Genomic DNA, 21,894 nt, shown 5'->3' with positions numbered 1-21,894 from the left:
CCCGAGAGCGCGCCCGCCTTCCCTCCGCCGTGAATCACTCGGCTGCCGATAAAAGCGCTGATTGCGCGCAAGTCGCGAGCGGAGCCGGCGCGCCCCAACCTGCGCCCGCCCCGCCCAGAGAAAGGCGCCGCGGGGGCGCCCAGGGAGGCGGGATGGGAGGGGCCAAACGCGGGCACGTGACCCATCCCCACCCCACCCCCACCCCAGCTTCCCTGGGTCGCCGGCTGTATTTTGGGGAAGCGAGCGAAAGTTGCCGAGTTCTGTGTCAGCGGCGCGTCGGTCTCTTCGGTTCCCGCACTTGTCTGAGGGCGGCAGCGGCGCCTCCGGAGAGAGAGAGCTGGGTAAGCGGCCCTGTTTGCAGTTTGAGGGACCCCCCACACCCCCCTCTTCCCCGCCGAGCCCCTCTTGGTCCCGCTGCGGGGGGCGGCGAGAGAAGGCAGCGCTGCCGGGAATGACTTCTTTCCCTGTCAGAAAAGGGACGGAAGGGGCCCAGCGTCTCTCTCGGTGGGCAATGTGTGGGGGGAGGCAAGTGAGAGGGGGCAGAGCTCCTTCTGGGGGGGGGCGCTTGCCCTCCTTTTTCTCCCCCCCCCCGCCTATCTGGCGCCGCCCACGAGACTGGCAACAGGTAATCACCGAGAGAGCTCCTGGGCATGTGCAGAGTACGCCGTGGAGTCAGGCAGGGAAAGCATGCCTCCAGTGAGGGAAGAAGTTGGGAGGGACCCCCAGAGTCATCTAGTCCAACCCTGTCCCTCTTTCGTCTTATTTCTGAAGAACACACACACACACACACAAAATTTATTTTCCACTTAATATACAGTGGTACCTCGGGTTACATACGCTTCAGGTTACATACGCTTCAGGTTACAGACTCCACTAACCCAGAAATAGTGCTTCAGGTTAAGAACTTTCCTTCAGGATAAGAACAGAAATCGGGCGCGGCGGCAGCAGGAGGCCCAATAAGCTAAAGTGGTGCTTCAGGTTAAGAACAGCTTCAGGTTAAGAACGGACCTCCGGAACAAATTAAGTACTTAACCTGAGGTACCACTGTATAGATTCACATCATCATTATCCACTATACTGCCCTGGTGCTTAGAGCCTATTGACTTCCTTCCCTCCCACCTCATAGCTTTCAAAATTAACCTTTATATCTTTGCAATTTATACGTTTTCCAATTCTAATTACAATTACAGAGTGACTCCAAATTTAATTTAATATAGAAAGATAGAAAATTTCTCATTACAGGTCTTCAGACAACCCTGGTAGTGATGTTAATTGCTTACAATAATCTCTCAAATATCATATATACATTTATTTCAATCCCTTTGGAATACTTGATTGTGCTGGTTTCGGATTTTTCCTGCCCCCTTCGCCAGTTCTGCAAAGTCCACTATCTTCATCTGCCACTCTTCTTTCATTGGTACTTCTTGTTTCCGTTTTGGGGCTAAAAGAATTCTTGCCACAGTCTTTTATCTTCCCTTGGTATCTTTTCACCCACTACACCCAGTAAAAAGGTTTCTGGTTTTTTAACAAAAGTATTTTTAAACATTTTCTTTAACTCATTATATTCCATTTCCCAGAAAGCCTTTACCCCTTTAATAAGTCCACCACATGTGGTGGAAGATACCTTCCCTAGCCTTACATTTCCCTAGCACTCATTAGTTCTTGTCTTGTACATTTTAGCCAATTTAGCTGATGTTAAATACCATCTGTGCATAATTTTCATAACATTTTCTTTAAGTGCACTGCATGCAGTAAAGTTAATACAGTACCTTCCTTCCACAACCTTTCCCAAGATTCTAACTGAATATTATATCCAAAATCTTTAGCCAATTGTATCATCACCCCTTTGACATGAAGAACATATGTTTAAAGAAGATTGGAAAATGTTTATTGAATATATAGGGGGAAATTGTGTACACTTGAAAACGTCGGCAGCATTGAGATAAATTCAACAGTGTAAATAAGTTTTGATGGAAGTAACAATGGAATTCTGTATGGTTTACTTTATATAAAATAAGCAGGGATTTATGTTATGCAAAATGAAACATGGAAAGAGAAGAAGGGAAGTCATTGATATATTCATGGTGGTTTAAATAAATACAGTGGACGCTCGAGTTGCGAACATGATCCGTGTGGGAGGCATGTTCACAACCCGCAGTGTCTGCAACCCACAGCGCCGCTTCTGCGCACACGCGGGTTGTGATTCGTGCTTCTGCGCATGCTCAAAGCACACTTTAGTATTTGTGCGCATGCGCGAGCGCCGAAACCCGGAAGTAACCCATTCTGGTACTTCTGGGTTTCGGCGTGTCTGTAACCCGAAAACACACAACCTGAAGCATCTGTAACCCAAGGTATGACTGTATTCTAAATTGTAAACCAGAAAATTATATTTAATATTAATAAAAGAGGTTGCCCGTCCCTGATCTGATAGATCTCCCAACCGCCAGCAGCTCTTTCAATCCCAGGTCTTTCCTTCTCTGAGCTTAAAACCGCTGGATGCTCTGCACATGCCCAGGGGCTCTTTTGTCATGGTCAGTTGGCAGGCTGTCTTGACTCTTAGGGAGCATCTCTACCTAGGATTTGTTTGGTTTCCCCACCAAAGAGTAAAGTACGCCGTTGTGTATAGTGGGAGATGCTGAATCCTGAAATCTTCTTGGGTGTAAATGTCAGGAGGCTCATCACGTGTTTCAGATCCATTGTTGCGATTTCTAGCTCCTTGTCTTAAGAGGGGCGTTGCTTTTGTAGCTCTCAGTCCCATATGTAGCTGGTGGCATTCCTCACGTGAGCAAACTCTTCAGGATCTTGCAATATGATGCTGGAACCCCTGTTAGCAGCTACTGACCAACAGCTGGTACTTGAACTCATTCTTAAAAAAGGTAAAGGTAAAGGACCCCTGACAGTTAAGTCCAGTCGCAGATAACTCTGGGGTTGTGGTGCTCATCTCATTTTACAGGCCGAGGGAGCCAGCGTTTGTCTGCAGACAGTTTTTCTGGGTCATGTGGCCAGCATGACTAAGCCACTTCTGGCGAAACCAGAGCAGCGCACGGAAACGGCATTTACCTTCCCGCCAGAGCGGTACCTACTTATCTACTTGTGCTGGCATGCTTTTTAACTGCTAGGTTGTCAGGAGCTGGGACCGAGCAACGGGAGCTCACCCCGTCGCGGGGATTCAAACCGCCAACCTTCTGATCGGCAAGCCCAAGAGGCTCAGTGGCTTAGACCACAGCGCCAGCCGTGTCCCATTAGCTCATTCTGACCTGCTGTAAATAGGGAGTGCTCATGGAAATAAACAGGAAAGAAAAAGGGCCAAGAGAAGGTCCTATGCAGCTTGGTCAGTAAGGGGCTAGCTAAGGAGTCTGTTTTCCTTGTTCTATCCCTTGGAGAGCAATTGGATAAAAACAAATCTGCCTTCATGTCAGTAAAAGCGCTGAAGATGCTTTGTTGCAATGGAAGCTGAAAATTCAGAAACGGGGCTGCAATCACCAAGGATACAAGGTACGGTATCCTTTTCAAGGCTACTTCTTGACCATCACTCATTGCTGTTGCTGTATTCCTTGCAGGGACTTCAGACAAAGGCCTCATGCTGCCCATCCTGCTGCTGTTGTCTGGGTCCGTCCTCCACAATGTCGTCTCGGGGAGCATTTCCTGCTATGACGACTCTGGGCAGCCTGTGGATTGGTGTGTGTCCATCGGACCTAATTGCTTTTATTACTCTTGTTTTATTTTATGAGGTTTACATACTATGCTTATTCAAAGTTACTACCCTTCTGCAAAGTTTTCAGGGTGCTTTAACCAATAAAATAAATAAATAAGGATTTTACACTTCTAACAAATGTGGGTGGGATATTTGAAAAGGGGATTGTAAACTAGGAATGTCTAGTTAGGGCACAAGTGGGCAACATGGTTACTAAGTGGAAAGGGCAGACTTCTGTCCTGTGTGACAAGGTGTGTGATTTCTAATGGGCTTTGGGTTTCAGGTTTATTGCCTACAAGCTGCCCAAACCCCATCATAGCCCCCCAGCAGAGGGCATGCGGTACATGTATCTAGACGGCCAGACCCAGGGCTGGGTACAAGGCAAAAGCCTGATGAACAGTACCGAAGGAGCCGTGGGACGGACTGTACAGCAGCTGTACAAAGAGGCATCCCGGAGACAGGTGAGTCTGAGAAAAGGAGGCGTGAGGCTGCTTTTGCAGTATCCCAAATGAGTAGGATAGGAAGGGTGACGTTGGTTGCAAAGGCTCAATTCTAGTCCAGAGTAAAAGCCTTCACTCCAGGCAGACTGGTTCACTGTCTGTCCACTGGCAGACTGTCTCAGTTGCCTAGATTAGAGCCCAGGCTTTCAAAATGGCTTAATTAATTTAAAAAGGAAGCCGACTTATACCTAGTGAGGCCGTTAGTCCATCTAGCTCAGTGCTGTCTGCAAAGACTAGCTGTTGGCCTCTGTAGTTTCAGGCAGGAGCCTTTCCTCATACTGCCTGGAATGCCAGAGATTGAAACTGGAACCTTTTGCATGCAAAACAAGATGCTCTGCTGCTGAGCGATGGCCCTCTTCAAGCTGAGATTTATTTGCTCCTGCAAGAAGTGCTGCATGATCTCCAAGATCCACCCAAGGATCCTTTACAGCAGGGTGCCCAAGGGCCACAAGCAGCCCTCAAGGCCTTTTTTTGGCAGCCCTTGCCAACTTTGGAAGCCCCCTCCTGCTGTCACATAATGGAGGTGCTGGGCTTTGGGAAGAAGGCATGAGGGCTCAACTCAGGATCCTATATTCCTCCCGCCTCCTTCCCAAAGTCTCATTAGTGCTTTTCCAGCTTTGGGAAAGCTTTTAAACACCCCTTTACATTTGCCAGTAGTGCAACTACCTGGACTCCTTGTGCAGTTTGGTTGGCTCTTGAGTTTCTGGCCCAGAGGAGGGGCTAAAGTATTGGCTGATTCAGTAAACTCAGTGAAGAGGAAAGCTTGGAAAATAGACCAGTTCTCTAACCCAGTGTTTCCCAACCACTGTTCCGCGGCACACTAGTGTGCCGCGAGATGTTGCCTGGTGTGCCGTGAGATGTTGCCTGGAGGGAAGCGGGCAAGTCGGGCGGCGAGAGGCGGGGCGGCGACGGCGAGGAGAGGCCGCCCAGCACGGGGCTCTCGCCGTCTGCCTGCCTGGCTGCCTGCGAGCTCGGCGGGCAGCGCCTACGTCCGCAGTGCCCGCCTCGTGGCTCTCATTCCCTGCCCCTGCCAAAGCTCAACCAGCCAAGCCACGCTCTCCTTCCTGCCTCACTTTGCTGCCTCCTCCCCCCCCACCCCCAAAGCTTGGAGGTTCCCCAGCAAGGGGGAGGGGAAAAAATTGAAACTTACACTTTCGTGCATCCCTCCCGGCGTGACGCTGCGCGCTGACGTCACGGGGCTGTAATGGTGGTGTGCCTCGAGATTTTTTTCATCAAACAAGTGTGCCTTTGCCCAAAAACGGTTGGGAAACACTGCTCTAACCACCCTACCTTTCATTTCTCACCCAGGAGGAGAAAACAGCCTATGTCCTTTACAACGATGAGCCTCCAAAGGAGTTTGTCTCCGGCCTCAATTATGAGCCTCCAGATGAGCTTTTCTCCAGCCTCAATGGCCATACAAAAGGTAGACCCCCCTTCTCCAAATGCATGCAAAGGAGCACAGCAAATGTGTCTTAAGTTTGAAGAAGGTTGAGAACTTCAGCTACTGGTTCTGCGTTATCGTCAACTTGTGTGGTGGCTGTAGATCATGACTTGGCCAGACCAGCCACCTGGGCACCTGGCACAACACTCTTGGAACTTCAGCACACCTGGGTTAAGTTTCAACCCCCACTTTTTTTTGTTTTTGTTTCCCGCTCTAGGAGTCATCCTGCTGGACAAAACACAGGGATTCTGGCTGCTTCACAGCACTCCTCATTTCCCGCCCAGTACAGATGAGCAGTATGACTGGCCTCACAGTGGCCTATCCTATGGGCAGACCTTCCTGTGCATCACACTTCCCTATGGCCAGTTCAAAGAGATTGGTAGGTGTAGGATTTTGATACAGATGGAACATTGATACTGCAAATCAGAACTCTGGGATTCTTTCCAGGCTCCTGGTAGGGAAGGGCTAGGGCTTCCTTATGGTAGGATTCCCTTACAAATTCTGATTCATTGACATGTGTTTTGTATGAACCAAACCTGTATACAGCACCATAGGGGTACATGGTACTTTACAGAGTAGCTTAAGGCAGAAATTGGCCTCTGTGTACTATTTTAGACTATCCCCAGCTTTGGGAAAATATGCCACAGGACAGGGAAAGTTAGGAGAAAAGGATCCAATTCAGCTCTGGCTACTCTGCACATGCACATAAACACTCCTTCCTTAGGGGTCAGGGACCTTCTTCTGTCATCAATGATCTAGTGGAACCAGAGCAAGGAACAGAATTGCCACAGTTGGGCTTGGAAGGCGATCTGTTCTCAGCTAACTTTGCTGGATAGATACCCAGCTGCATTGGTAGGGGAATGGGTCAACAAGACAGCGTTTCTCCTGCCCCTGACAAGGCTGTGATGCAAGATGCAAGTGTATATGGCTGGTCAACAGAGCCTGCAGCTGGTATATCTGATGCCACCCATGTAAATCTTGAGTGTCTCTATTAGGAGGTTTGTCAGCTTGGGGACAGCTCCTTTACAAGCCAGTGGCTCTGATGTGCCAGATGTTGTCTCTCTGCTGCAGGGAATCAGCTGCTCTACACTGAGCCTCTTGTCTATGATCATCACGTGGAAGGAACCTTTGCCCAGGACCTGCCTGCCTTGTTGAATGCTTCAGAGGGGCAACACATTGAGGAGGAGCCTTGGAACTCCACCGTGGCCCTCAGATCAGTGGGGGGCAAGGAATTTATCAGCTTTGCAAAGTTTCGCTCCTTTGACGATGGTAAGTGATGAGATGGAGGTGATGGGAGATGTTGAGCAACACACTTAAATAATAATAATAATAATAATTTATTATTTGTACCCCGCCCATCTGGCTGGGTTTCCCCAGCCACTCTGGGCGGCTTCCATAAAAACCAAAAAAACACTAAAATATCATACATTAAAAACTTCCCTGAACAGGGCTGCCTCAAGATGTCTTCTGAATGTCAGGTAGTTGTTTATCGTTTTGACATCTGATGGGAGGGCGTTCCACAGGACGGGCGCCACTACCAAAAAGGCCCTCTGCCTGGTTCCCTGTAGCTTTGCTTCTCGCAATGAGGGAACCGCCAGAAGGCCCTCGGCGCTGGACCTCAGTGTCTGGGTTGAATGATGGGGGTGGAGACGCTCCTTCAGGTATACTGGACCGAGGCCGTTTAGGGCTTTAAAGGTCAACACCAGCACTTTGAATTGTGCTCGGAAACGTACTGGGAGCCAATGTAGGTCTTTCAAGACTGGTGTTATGTGGTCTTGGCGGCTGCCCCCAGTCACCAGTCTAGCTGCCGCATTCTGGATTAGCTGTAGTTTCCGAGTCACCTTCAAAGGTAGCCCCACGTAGAGCGCATTGCAGTAGTCCAAGCGGGAGATAACTAGAGCATGCACCACTCTGGCGAGACAGTCCACGGGCAGGTAGGGTCTCAGCCTGCGTACCAGGTGGAGTTGGTATACAGCTGCCCTGGATACAGAATTAACCTGCGCCTCCATGGACAGCTGTGAGTCCAAAATGACTCCCAGGCTACGCACCTGGTCCTTCAGGGGCAAGGTTACCCTATTCAGGACCAGGGAGTCCTCCACACCAGCCCGCCCCCTGTCCCCCAAGAACAGTACTTCTGTCTTGTCAGGATTCAACTTCAATCCATCCTCCAACCGCCTCCAGGCCACTCACACAGGACCTTCACCGCCTTCACTGGTTCTGATTTGAAAGAGAGGTAGAGCTGGCTTAAAAGAAGGGGTTGGTAATATGTCATCACAGTCATGTCAAGGCTCTTCTCATAAGAACTTTTCCTCTACCCAGATCTCTACTCAGGCTGGCTGGCCCAAGCTCTCGCCAGTAACCTCTACGTCCAGTTCTGGCTCAGGTCCAGAGGGATCCTGCCTTCCAATTGTTCCAGGCACTTCCGAGTCTACAACATGGAGGAAATAGCCTTCCAGCATGCAGCCATTTCCTTTGCTTCCATGGTGGACCATTCCAAGTGGTGTGTGAGCACAGAAAGTGATCCTGGCTGGGCCTGTGTTGGGGACATGAACCGCAATCGCGCAGAGGAATACCGTGGGGGTGGCACCATCTGCTCTCGCGATGCAGCCGTGTGGAAGGCCTTCCGCTCTTTGGTACAGAAGTACACCGATTGTGATGGTGCCAGGCACCAGCCAGCTACACGGACTGTGATCACCTGAGAAGCCTCAGCCATACCAGGCGAACATGGCTCACCAAACTGGGTAAGAGTGCCATGGGTGACTCCCAAGGGCTAAGCACCACCACCTCAAATGTTCCCGTAATCCTGTTTGCTCCTCCCAGTTTTGGGTCCTGGTATATTCTGGTGCTGTAAACCATCCTTGCTCCTGTGAAATGGTCTCTGCCACTTTTTGGCTCCCCCCGTTTCCCGCCTTCCACCCGTTTCTGAAAATGACCCCTTGCCAAACTTGGGAACATGATAGGCTTTGCTTTGGACTTCCCTCTCCTTCAGTGTCTTCAACATAATAGCACCTGCCACAGTTTTGGGGCTGTACGGAGAAAATAACTGGCCCACAGAAGTTAATTTGCTGCAGCAATTTACTTTTTGTATGTCTGTGCTTTGTATAAATATTTGATTCCAACAGCTGGGTGTTTGTTCAAGGACTATGGATTTTTGGGGGGTAGGAAAAAATGACATAAAACTGGTATCACAAGAGAGGCAAGGAATTGGTTGTGATTTTAAGAAAGGCTTGTAATGTGATACAGAATGCTGGTTAATGGTCTCAAGCAGACACCCCTGATGCTGTGAGATCCGTCAAGATAAGGAGCTATTTAAAAATGGCAACAGTTGGAGGAATTTATTTAGCTGACACGGCAAGATGAAAGCATCACACAGACAAAGGGGTGTACTTTTTGCTTAATTTATTACTGTTTTGAAATCCAGTGACACACAGTTGCCACTGCCACCCTCTTCTCACCTGGTGGGCAGCTGGCTGCTCAACCTGTTTTCATAAAATACAGTACTAGGAAGTGGACTGCTACACACATGCACCCACAGGTTAAAACTACAGTGATTCAATACTGCAACTGAAAATAGTACTGCCATAAAAAGAAAAAAAATATATATCAAGTGTTCCCCAATTCATAATTCTTTTTAAAACAGTTAATGCTGTTACAAATGCTACTGATGTGAGGACAAGGCAAGACACAAACAAGTCCTACATCTTCACTGCAGTATAAATATGGAAGAGTTTTATACAGTTTGCCCACATCCGACACTACGTTTCTTGCTACCCGTTGCAGCTAAGGGAATACAGCATCTCTGCTTTGGAAAGACGGATGCTTTGAGGTCTGCACCATGGAATGTCTCTTTAATCATCTTCGGTGCCACTTCCTGAGCGATCCTGACGGAGAAAGAAAAATAATATATGTCACTCTTTTTTAGGCAATTAATTTTTTTATGCAGGGTGCCCTCCCCCTTTATCCTCACAGCAGCCAGAGATAGATTAGACTGATATACTGGCCTAAAGTCATCCAGGAAATTTCATGGATGAGTAGTGGCCCCTGGCTCTAACTCAGCATTGTGTCCACTACTCCATACCCAAGAGGCTGGATCATGAGCAGTAGGACCCACCTCTGTGCTTGCCTAAACTGTAAAAGGACTTGTCTGTCTTCCTTTCTTTGCCCCTTTCCCTTCACTGGAATTGCACAAATCCATCCTTGAAGACTCCTTTGAGAACCACTGGCAACAGTGTGAGGGGAATGACATCCTGCAGTTACCTCTTCTTGCTCTTCCTCGCTATCATCATCACTAACTACAGGTTTGGCCCGTGACCCACGGCTGGTGCGTCTGCGTCCTTTCATCCGGTCTTGTGCTTTCTCCTTCCTGCCCAGTTTAATCTTCACTTTGACAGAACGAGCTGAGGGGAAAGAGAAAAAGGTAAGATTGGCAAGGCCACAACAGGATAGAATCAGCCTTCATGCTCTTCTCTCTGTCCCCATCTCTGTGTGCTCCCATCTCTTCATGAACAAAGAACACAGGAATGGAAATGCAATTCCATTCATGACAAGGCTTCATCATTATATAGCCTAATTCCCTTTATGCCACCTGTACTTCATTGTCTTTTTTAATCAAGAAGCAATACTTTCACCTCCACCTGGTTCTGAGCAGTGACAGTAAGGCTCTGCATCTGCACACTGAAAACCCATATGGGGTTTTTTTCCTCCAGGAAAATCAAGAAGTCTCCAAGTATAGAGAAAACGGTGACAGCACAAGGGTTTCCCCTATATGATGCTCTGAGTGTACATAGAACATGAGACCGTGGCTCAATCCAATACTAGTCTGCTGACTTTCTGGTTCCTCCTTTCAGGCATTTTCTTTTACTAAACTGCATACACATACTTTTTACAAAAGAAACCTAAGCAAGCAAGTACGCACATTCAGATTCAGATCCTTCCTCTTCTCCTTCTTCCTCCTCTTCGCTCTCTTCGCCTTCACTGTCTTCCTCTTTTTCAATTTTCTGCCTCACACTGGTGAAGACAGACTGCAACACAATCGAGTCTTCATAAATCTGCAAGGAACATGCAAATCACATTTTAGGGTAAAATCCTAGCTCCACAAAACTAGTTCACATGTTTACTATCATGCTACACTGTCACAATGCTTTTGCTCAAAGAGAAGTCTTCAGGGCTCATGCTGAAAGTGCTTCTGAGTGTTCAAGGCACTTCATATTATACACACCACTGAAGTCTCAGAAAACCTCATGACTCAGCTAATAACAATTCTATGCAACTGTCAGGGAACTGACATCAGAGACACGGGAGAAGGAGAGGGTCTCTGATTCTGCAGGCGAAGGTCCCAGCACCAGGGGGAGACTCAGCTTGGGAGAAGGGGAAGGAAATAAGTGTAACACCAGGGATCCAGGAGAGCAACGGGACGAGGAGGTGGAGGGGCTCCAGGACTCTTCTCTGGAAGTCAGTGAGGAGAGCCCAGGCACCCCGCTACCCACGCCCACCCTGCGCAGGAGACGATTGGGTGTCAAACAACTCTTATGTTGGCAGCGGTTTAAGAAACGCCCACAGACAGATTCTACGAGTGACTAAGGGTAGCCACGCTGAGATGGGCTGTGCAGTCCGAAGGGTTAACCAGGCAACCTAACACCCAAACGGGGCAGGATTACGCACGAGTAACTCCCAACCATTATAGCAACCTCAGAACTTGCTTCATACACAGCCAACATACCATGGTTCCATAAAAAAATGACAACCCCTGTGATAACTGGGATGACACAACAGCAGCTCCTTATTCTAAGGCTAAGCAGCCGGCAATCGGGTTTTGACAATTCCAGTTCCAGAACAAGAGGTCTAGTTCAATGCGCACTTTGAGGGACTCAAGGGAGAGAGATGCAGTGAACCTTTCTTTGCATGGACAGGGACATACATGCCATTCATACCACAGCGGCAACTGCCTTACCAGAGAGCCTTCAAGGTTGAAAGTCTGTGCGTTCTGACACAGGAGCATGACATCCTTCTCCAGATCATTGAGGCTGCGGTACTTGTGGTTCCGGATGCGCTCCTGAAAAGGAAAGGGAAGAAAAGGGACAGGTTCCAGGTCATGTCTGCACAGAAGTCATCAGTATTTAAACGTAATGGGAGTAAAAGCAACAACTGCCCACTGCATTAAACCATGTAAAACCATCTATATTAGTATGTTGTATTAAGATAAAAAGGGGGTGGCAAAGCAGAAAGAAACTAAACACATCCTACTCAGCCTTGCCCAGGCTAGGGCTCAATTGCTCTTCCTAGGATTCAGCTGCAAGTGAAACGTTTTAAATATGTTGTAATATACAAATGCGGCACTCAATTCAATGTATTTTTAAAAATGTTCTTTTAAAAAAGCATTTTCACAGCGTTTTTTATATTCCACCATAGAAAGAGGCAGTCTTTCAGTGAAGTCTATAAAAGTTACTAGCCTGCTGACCCATATTTTCCCATGCTGGTTACTTGTGGCACAATAACAGGTTAAAAGAAGGGATGCGGGTGGCACTGTGGGTTAAACCACAGAGCCTAGGACTTGCCGATCAGAAGGTCGGCGGTTCGAATCCCCGCAACGGGGTGAGCTCTTGTGCTCAGTCCCTGCTCCTGCCCACCTAGCAGTTCGAAAGCACATCAAAGTGCAAGTAGAGAAATCGGTACTGCTCTGGCGGGAAGGTAAACGGCGTTTCCGTGCGCTGCTCTGGTTCACCAGAAGCACCAGGTCATGCTGGCCACATGACCTGGAAGCTGTACGTCGGCTCCCTCGGCCAATAAAGCGAGATGAGCGCTGCAACCCCAGAGTCGGTCACGACTGGACCAAATGGTCAGGGGACCCTTTAACTTTTAACAGCTTAAAAGAGGGACACAATTGTAGATACAATTGTGGATGTACACAATTGGGTGGCACCTTTACTTATTTACATTGTCTGATAAGGAAACCTAACAAGTTCATGATAGGTGTGACACTTCAACCAGGGTTTCTAATGGTTCACAACTCTTAACCACTATGCCACATATTCCAGGTCAACAGTCTGTTGCAGCAAAAGTGTCTTGTAACACATTAAAGACTGACCCAATTTGACAGACACATAACACCATTTGGAGAGCAATTTAATATGCCAGCAGAGCTGGATCACACTTCAGGTAACTGCACATTATTGAGGTTGCTTTCAAGGATATTAAAATGCAATGAAAAACTAATGTGTTAAAATAAGGTCTACAGCATCCAACCTAACAGATCAACACAAGATGTAGAGCAAAACTGGATCAATGCCCTGCTGCTGAAACTGCAAGAGCTGTGTGCACTGTTCTTAGAAGCCTATCAAAAAGTGTTCCTACAAATAATGCAGAAAAATACTGGGTCTCCCCACTGTGAATGTTGCTACACATCTGTCACAACTGTGTTGCATTGGCCAATTCCTGTTCATTTGCCTTTGTTGTGGTGAATGGCATTAAGCACAGCACTTCAACACTTTGTAAAATGGACTTTCAGAACCAAGAGAGAAAAAGTGAGCTATTCCTGTGATCAATTAGAGATGGCATTGCTTTTCCACAGTTGGCAACTACAGCATGGAAACTCAGCTTTAACAGGCCATGACAAATCCTTAGAATAGCCCTGCAGTGATGGGATCATGTGCTGTTTGCCATCAACATCATCATCATCATTTATTTATTTATTTATACCCCACCCATCTGGCTGGGTTTCCCCAGCCACCCTGGGCTGCTCCCAACAGAATATTAAAAACACGATAAAACATCAAACACTCAAAACTTCCCTAAACAGGTGTCTTCAGATGACTTCTACAAGTCAGAGAGTTTATTTCCTTGACATCTGATGGGATGGCGTTCCACAAGGTGGGCTTCTTTCCTGGAGTCCACTATCATCTTGTGTGAACAACACATTCTACTACTGAAATAAAATGATGGATCCCATGCCCTAATCAGGATGGCCAGCAGGAACATTTTCCAACTACATGGTTGGTAGTATTAGAATTTTGGAAATATGAGAACATAAAGGTGAATGTTGTGCTGCTACAATGAGGCAAGAATAATTACCTTTATTTTCTTGAAGTCCACTGGTTTGCGGATGAGTTCATAGTACTCTGGAAGCTCTTTGCGAGAAGGAAGTTGGATGAAGACTTCACTAAGCTGGCGTCCACTGCTGCTACAAGACAAGAAAAAGGAAGACGATTAAAAAGAGGTCTGCTTCCTTCTGAATAGGCCTGCTCACAGTCTCCATGGGTCTTCAATAGCCATGAAGTGCCAACAGCAAAATACAAATATGACTTTTCTTACAAATAGTGACGTGTTCTGTATTTAATAAAGCAACCCATCAATGGCTTGCACAGTATGTCACATCCTCACAAGTTAATCACTTTGTTGACTTAGGAATGTGAACACCAGCAACCAGTGGATAAGTACCAACTCTGTTAAGCCTTTCCAAATACAGAAAAATCAGTGTCGGTGGTTCAGGCTTGAGGTCCTGAATAAAAGTTGTCAGGATGTATCACAAGAGACCAGAAGGAAATGAGCATCCTGTTGCATGATCAATATGAGCCAAGGTTGGAGGCTTAATATTTCCCTCTTAAGCAAAAATAATCTGATGCAAGGATAGCTCATTGCCTGGCCTCCTGGATCACCAGCACCCTTCAAATCGCTCAGTAATTGATCTAGCCAGTTCAAGTGTATTTAGACAAGTGGAACATATGACAAAATGTTGCAGTTTCTAATGCTCATGAACATTGTTCCAGCCAATCAGCCAGGCCTTCTTCCAGGACACTCCATTGCATTCCCTGTCCCCAAGCAATCAGCATTCTCTGCCCACTTCAGCACGCACAATCATCACTGGTGGGATTTTTTGTTTTTTGTCTGCTTGGCCTTTTTAACGCCTGAAAGGTTCTCTGTACTTCTGCAGTTCTGAGCATGCTGGTATCTTCCCTTTTTGTTTGTGGCTGGTGCCATTTTGGATACAAAAACAACGGCACTCAACCACAAACATCAGAAATGATGGCAACTGATAAAAGTGGTAAGACTGAGATTACTTGTTAGTTCCTGATTTTAATACTGATGTATATGCACGGCTACAAATTAACCCACATTTGCATCTTTCAATATCTGAATCAACCCACTGCCTTCATCCAGAAGAACAACATGTCTAGCCATCAACTTCAGTCTGGATTCTCCATGATGGTGAAAATAAAATGCAAATTATGTAAATGACATGTGCCTAATTCACAGTGTCCTTTTAACTCGTGATATCTTTCCTTGAATTGAAGCCAAATGCAGCAGCAGGAAGTCTATCCAGGAGAGATTTAGGAAAGTGAACTTTTACCCAGAGAGCAGAAATACTGAAGAATGTCCTATGCCTTCTTAGAAACAAACAAACAAACAAACAAACAAACAAACAAACAAACAAGCAAACATCCCACTCTTCTGTTACCTGTCCTTATATTTAATCACAGCGTCAACTATCTTCTTCATTTTCTTGGTGAGGTTGGGTGGATTTGGCGAAAGCTTCTCGGCAGGGGGCCTCCCACGCTTCTTCTGCTTCTTGCTGTCATCGTCTTTATCCCGGCTGCGAGTGCTGGTGGTTGGCGTGGATGAGCTGACGTCCACGTCCCTCTTGCGCTTGCGGGAAGATTTCTTCTGGCGCACCTCCTCTTCTATCTCCTCCAGCGTTCCCTCCTCTATGGCCTGCGGACAGGAGCAGCTCAGTCAGCCAGGTAAAATGAACAGCAAGCATGAAGACGACACACCGTGAAATGATCAAACACAGACATTCACACAAACATCCAAGCAATCTAGCACAGTGAGGAATGGGATGTCTGCATGGGCCGCTTCCCAAAAGACACTTATTTCCCGGTTAACCAGTAAAGGATAATGGAAGGCTGCAACTCTGTAGCGGTGGGAAAGGAAAGATGGTTCTCTTACCTATGAGCTTTTCTTCTCATGTTAAACAGGGCCGGCAGGCTGGGACTCTGCAGAGGAATCTGTCGTGACAGTGCAGAGGAGGGTGTGGGGATGCCCCTTCCTGCCAGCTCAGTTGCAAATTCTTCCGAAGCTGCAAAGAGACCCGCGGCTACTAACCACCAGTTAACAAGACACATTAATGCTTCAGATTGCACAGGAGAGGAATAGAGGCCAGCAAACTGCAGGCCATGTATAACAGAAGTAGGAAAACTCAGAAGTAAAAATGGCCCATCTTTCCTTTTTCTTTAGTCATACATGGCTAGAGGCTCTCATCCAAAGCAAATTAACCTCAAGGTTGCAATTCAGGCACTATCCAGAACACCTGAAAACTGGTAGAGGACTTTTAAGAGGAGAATGGCCTGCCAACAAGGTTCTAGTTGCCATTTGTTTAAATGGCACTGACACCCTGGCTTCCACCCACTTTGGTTCCAAGCCTCTCCACACACTCAATACCTGCCTTTTCAATTATGGTGAATAGTAAGTTGTGGAATACGTGCTGTAGATGCTATTGTCAGCTGCTGAGGAACTGAGACCTGGAGTCTGCATGTGTCATATTGACTCTGGTCAATTTGGTGAACAGAGAGAGAGAACAAGTGCAATAGAGGCAGGCGGCTCTTGAATGACTGTAAAGAAAAAGACTGGAGCCTAAGAAATTGCCCTGACTCTTCTTCTATAGAAACTGGGCCTTTGGGGGGGTACCACCCACTGTATCTGCCATTTTCAAATTCCCCGCCTCAACCTCACTTTCCCCCCAAATATGGAGATTACTCGCCTTCTTGGAATGGTCTTCTTTAGTCACACACTAGGTACTATACCTCAGCACTGGCCAACACATGAAACCCCACGGAAAGCTCATTTGCACGGGAGAAGAGTGCCCACATCTCTCTCAGAACTGGTGTCAAAACAAAAGGGGCATCAGAAATGCTGCTTTCTATTCATCCCCTTCCAAAGTCTGAAGGTCTTACTGTCTCACTCAGAGCAAGACACCTCCAGAGGAAGGAGGGTGGGGTGAAATCACTCAAGGAACTATGAATACATGTAGTTTCTATGTTTTTGTTGGGGCCTCTGCTTTGTGATCAATTAGGACATACCAGGAAGGGATGTCCAGAACATTAGCTGGGAGACACTGCTGTGCCTCTTCAAAAGAGAACACCAAAACACATAGTATGGGCTGAAGACCTTGCTAGATTCCTGCAAAGATTCCGATTGGGCTCTAGTGGAAGGCAGAATTCACTTTTAAATGGCACAAGTATGAAACATTAAACGTGGAGTCCAATGGAAACGTATCTGGGAGCTAAAGACATTCCTTTTTCTTGATCCAGAACTGAAATGGAGTCCATGTAAAACATAAAAAAACAAAAAAACCAGCTTGCCTCACACTTGAAGGCACGTATGAGCAATTTCCCTCTCACTGGTATGGCCAATGTGTTTGCCACTCACTGCCCTAAGCTATAGCAGGTTTTAAAATCTTTCCTAGGAAATTAAGCATTGTTAATCCCTTTCCAGATCCTCTGGTCAATGATCCACTGTCCACCTGTGGGGTACACTCATTCCACATTCTTGCTTCTGCTTGCTCTTTTGGATAGGGTGGGATGTTCAAAAAATGCGATTACAAGAAATGCTCCACCTAAAAAACTAAGCTCGTTGTCTCCAGATACTGCCACAATTCCTTTAAGTGCCAAGGAACTGCCAAGATGAGATCAGTCTCCTGTTTCCCTCATTATGTGTGGTAAAAAGATGTGATCTTCAACTTCAATATGAAAGCATTACAGCTGAAGGCTGGGCTGCCTATTAGGACCAGTGTAGTTCCTGGTGTTAAGCCTCAGCTACTTGCTAGTGGGCACAGCTCAAGCCAGGCTTGAAAAGAGGGGCTACAGAGAGATCCCAAACATGCTGCCTTTCCTATCAGAAGGCAGGCAGATGCTGCCTTGGAAAATCCAGCTCGTGGGTAAGGAAGCAAGAGACAAGCATGCCCACGAAGACGGCCCAGCTAGGAATAATATCTGCTTTGTAAAAAGAAGCAGTTGAGTAAGTGCCACATGGTTCTGTCTGACAGAGACTTATCTGGCGAATGGCTTTGCCCTCACATTTCTTCTCAGGACCAGAAACCAAATGTGTGGACCATCCATATGAAGCATCATCACATACAATGGATTAATAAAGCTGGCAAGGATTACCTGCCAGTTTGTTTGCACTGCTTTAGCCAGCCAGTGCTTGCTATGTGACATCTTCTAGAAAAGATGTCGCCCTTAGAGACTAACTGGTTTACTCGATGAAAGCTCAGGTATCCCTGGCATTCATAATGCAAAACATGGTAGTGTGTTTGCTGTTTAGAACTAACATAGCTACGCTTCTGCAATTTTTAAAATATAAAAATGAATTCAATGAATCTGTCAGGGGAAAAGCTAAGGTGATATGCAATAAAGGAGAAGAACATATAACCTTGCTTGGCAGGTCACTCTGATATTTAGTGACTGACTTATTGGCAACATATGATCTTCATTATCTTTTGATAAAGCACCTAACTTTTGAAGTACTTAGGCCAGAAGCAAAAATAAAATAAAATGATATTTTCCTCCCTGCTACCTTCAAACACGGTATAACACAGAAAAAGTGGTCTTACCTTTTTTTGTTTCTACTTGTTTGATAGGTAGCAGTCCAGAGACAGGGCACGCTCTCTGACCAGCCAATAAGGAGCAGATGCTGAAGCAAAAAGTCTCTGGGAAGGACTTAGAGAGCACCCACCTCTTCCTCTGTACAACCATCCACTCCTAGCCTAAGACCTCACACTCTACAACTCAAACAACAAGCACACTATACAACCAACAGACTACCACTGAAACATGCAGGTTATGGATTACTGTCCAATAAACAATCAGACAGAAATTTTTCAGCTAAGACAACATTTTCTGTTTTATTTGTTGCTGGGCAGTGGTCTGCTCACTGGAGGTAGATGAGAGCATCAGAACCCTGAGGTTCATGCACTGTTTTTCTAATTATTACATTTATAAACAAGGCTTGGATACCCCTTGGTAGAAAGAGGCTTAGAAATGTCTCTCTTCATACTGATAGATCTTATCAAAATGCGTACAGCACTCAGAAATAAATATCTTGCTCCACCAGGTTGCTCTGGGTCTGCACAAGCAGAACACAAACCAGTTATAGGCAATAGTTTTGCTTCAGTGCCCACCAAATATTGATCTGATCATATAGACAAGTTTAAAGTGATTTCTTTTTCTTTAAAAGCAGCAATATCCACAGCAAAGTGCTCCACCTTTGGTTGTAAAAAGCAGCTTGACCCTGTAAGAATTGCTGAAGCAAAGGTTTTGCAGACTGAAGAACCCAAGTTTGACTATTAGATGTCCACTTGATTCACAGAAAACTGCAGGGTGCATTTCAACTTTTAGCTTCAACAGCAGATATTTTACAGCACACAGCCCTTCAAACTCAATGTATGTAGTGTATATTGTAAAAGGGCCATGCACAGCTTTTTCACCTGCGAAGGTTTAAATGCTGGAGCTCTCAATATGAAATACAGGCAGCTCCCATTTTGCATGCGTTCAAGGCATGCGCGACCAATGACACATGTGCCATTTTCGGCCCCGGAAGGGGGTGGGGATGAAAGAGGGTGGGCTTATGCTTGCCCACCAAGGCGTATGATGACTCGGAACAGAGTAGAGTCCAACAAAGTAAAGCCCAAATCCAAAGCATCAAGGTGCTGATCATGTTCTCAGCAAGGTTTCAAACGCACTTCTAACCCAGTAAGGAATACTCTACTTGGTGACAAAGGCCCATGCTGGTCTCAAGCTAGAAAGCGCCTGAACAATCTCTGGGTTGAAGTAGAAGTGTTGCCTGCATGAATCCTGATGCATGATGCCTGCGTTTCCTCTTGAACTGTTGGAACACCAACAGTCATCATGCCAGTGACTCTTCCGCAAAATAAACTTCTCGAAATCTGGTTTGCTGCGATGTGGTCTGTGAAAAAAGCCTGCAATGAGGCACAGTCTTTTAAGCAGATCTCCTCTAATGGCATGGCCATTACCATCAGAGAAGCTGGAGAGCTGGAATGGCATTTTCTCAATTTGAGTTTCGGCCTCCTGCCCTTGGAAATTAATATGATGCACCTAGAGACACTGCTGAACATCAGCTACTCCCTAGTGTCTCCAGGAGATGCTTTTCTCAGCTTGTGGTCCACTGGCGATCTTGAAATGGACTGAATCTGACGCATGCAAGGCATGCATGCCACCTCAACATTTCAGTCCCTCTCCCAAAGAATTTGTTCCAGAGAAGACAGGCAGGTGCCCATGAGACTGTGCAACTAACTTGCATAATGGGCAGCCTCACTTCCACACTACTGGCAGTTACCAGAAGGAGTTGTTTAGTACTGTTACATACACTGGTCTATGGAGCTCAAAGGCACCTGCTGACCAGCACCAAAGTTCCCAATGGCAAGGCACTGGTACAGGTTTTTATAGCATTGCTCCTCTCCAAAGGGATAGATGAAACAGCACAAAGATGTAGACACATGTCAAGGTCTGCAGAGACCAGCTAGTGGACGCAACAGCATCTTGAGCCACCTTCTTTGGCAAAACCGTTTCCCCTTAACAGTTCCAGGATGTTCTTTGCACTTTTCCATAAACAGAAAAAGAAGGAATAAGTTCTCTCAAAAAAAGTCAGCACTTGCAACAATAGCACGTATGAGGTACAAGAATATTTGCAAGAGAAGTTGCAGCTTTTTAATTTTTCTGACAACTCCTCCTTCAGGGCCTTAAGGCAGGCTAGAATGCCTCTAAGAGGGGATAAGTCGTGGCAGAGACCACCTTAATGACTTCAGTCATGTGCTCTATGGATCTTCTTAAGGCCAGGCTCACTTTCTGTGCACTTGGTCCATAGGCCTGGGTGTTCCCTTCAGGTAGCAAGCAGAAGTCTGTGGTAAGAAATGTCAAAGTTTCAAGTATTTTAAGCAACAAGAACAACCAAGACTCTGAGTGCAGTAGACAGATCTTTGTCTAGTGTTTAGTCTGCACAAGACACCTTGCTTTAGTTCACTCTACGAAGCTGTAAGAAATGCCTTGAAACGGGGGTTCACCATGTTAGTCACATGTCTTGTTAGTCACATGTCTGTTTGCCTTGGACAAACAGGACAGCATAACTTGTGGGAGGAGGCCTCACTATTCAGCTGGAGAACCTGGCTTCGCCACCATGCCCTTAAGGGAGCAGGTTGGAAGGAGGAACTCATAACTGAATTTCATAGCAAGATTCTCTGGTTCCTGGCTTGCACACTGAATTTCTCACCCTTTGGGAAGGCTGAACAAAGCAGAACAACTCTTCCTCCTTTGCTGATTAACTCTTGGGCTTGAATCCTTCAACTCACAAGAGCCTAACTCAGCACCTGGGATGTTCCACAAAGAAAAACCAGCTTAGCTTGATCGGCAGCAGAACAAAGTTAACCAAACCTGCACTTTCTTTCTCTTGCACAAGCTCGGAGGAGGAACAGTGCTTCGGGATGGCTACTGCAGCTTAGGACCAGCTTCCTATTCCCTCCCCGTGCTGCCCCAAAGTCTGCCTCTTGCAGGCCAAAGAGCCCCCAGTCTCTGGATCACTGCCTAGCAACAAGTAGGATGAAATATTTGCTGGGCCAGACAGGCAAGAAGAGCATACACTCAGCTGCATAGCAAGCAGGCTTACTGCATCTGAAATGTTTGCAATCTGTCAAGGAGATCAGTTGAATTTAAATTTGGCAACATGGTTTCCACACAGCTGAGTTCCTAATACCCAACAGAAGTTTTACATGGTGATGTGTATTTCAAGAAAGCTCCTAGACTTTATAAACGCCAACATTCAGGTTATCAATTTAACAACATCATAGTATTTCTGATAATCACATAGAAAAAGTATTGTTGCCAGACTCGGTGCTTGCTAGCACAAGCTTAGCTGACCATCAAAACTTCTGACTGGGTATTTTCCTCAACTTTCTGACACACAGACAGACAACACAGACACAAGTAGAAATAAAAAATTAGAAAATCATTGGAGAACGATGCTGTACCATGTATACCTTGAGCCACTGCTTCTCAGTCAGCGAGTCACTATAGTCCACTTCCTTACGGTGACGAGAACCTCGCCCAAACATCTTTTCTTCCTCTTCCTCGCAGGTTAGCCTCTCTACTTCAGCATCATCTTTAATGATCCAAGAGGGCAATTCATCCTCTTCCATTAGACGTGGCTTTCTCTTTGGATTGCGGGCTTCTTCTCGCCTGCGATCCAAGTCCATGCGC

The 21,894-nt window shown here is 46.5% G+C and overlaps 2 protein-coding genes across 5 annotated transcripts in view; one reads left to right on the top strand and one right to left on the bottom strand.

Annotated features, from left to right (window-relative positions):
• The first annotated feature begins 2,794 nt into the window (after positions 1-2,794).
• On the top strand, positions 2,795-8,756 carry DNASE2 (deoxyribonuclease 2, lysosomal). Its single transcript, XM_083483125.1, has 7 exons — positions 2,795-2,876; positions 3,561-3,678; positions 3,978-4,155; positions 5,503-5,617; positions 5,853-6,014; positions 6,707-6,904; positions 7,955-8,756. The coding sequence occupies exons 1-7, from the start codon at positions 2,810-2,812 to the stop codon at positions 8,332-8,334; spliced, it is 1,218 nt and encodes a 405-aa protein (XP_083339251.1). The 5' UTR covers positions 2,795-2,809; the 3' UTR covers positions 8,335-8,756.
• Positions 8,757-9,019: 263 nt separating this feature from the next.
• Positions 9,020-21,894, bottom strand: part of SMARCA4 (SWI/SNF related BAF chromatin remodeling complex subunit ATPase 4) — a 66,102-nt gene continuing 53,227 nt past the window's right edge. For 2 of the 4 annotated variants that reach the window (XM_083482896.1, XM_083482898.1), the window contains 7 exons: positions 21,666-21,893; positions 15,087-15,340; positions 13,703-13,811; positions 11,586-11,687; positions 10,551-10,683; positions 9,893-10,032; positions 9,020-9,516 (listed from right to left, as the gene is read on the bottom strand). In XM_083482896.1, coding sequence (XP_083339022.1) covers positions 9,484-9,516; positions 9,893-10,032; positions 10,551-10,683; positions 11,586-11,687; positions 13,703-13,811; positions 15,087-15,340; positions 21,666-21,893 — 999 coding nt within the window. In that variant the 3' untranslated portion in view covers positions 9,020-9,483. The remainder of the gene's footprint in view (positions 9,517-9,892; positions 10,033-10,550; positions 10,684-11,585; positions 11,688-13,702; positions 13,812-15,086; positions 15,341-21,665; position 21,894) is intronic. The other 2 variants (XM_083482897.1, XM_083482899.1) reach the window with 2 other exon arrangements.

The sequence above is a fragment of the Podarcis liolepis genome (genome assembly GCF_965112155.1).
Source record: "Podarcis liolepis genome assembly, chromosome: 17".
Lineage (NCBI taxonomy): Eukaryota > Metazoa > Chordata > Lepidosauria > Squamata > Lacertidae > Podarcis > Podarcis liolepis.
This window is presented reverse-complemented; position numbering and strand designations above follow the sequence as displayed.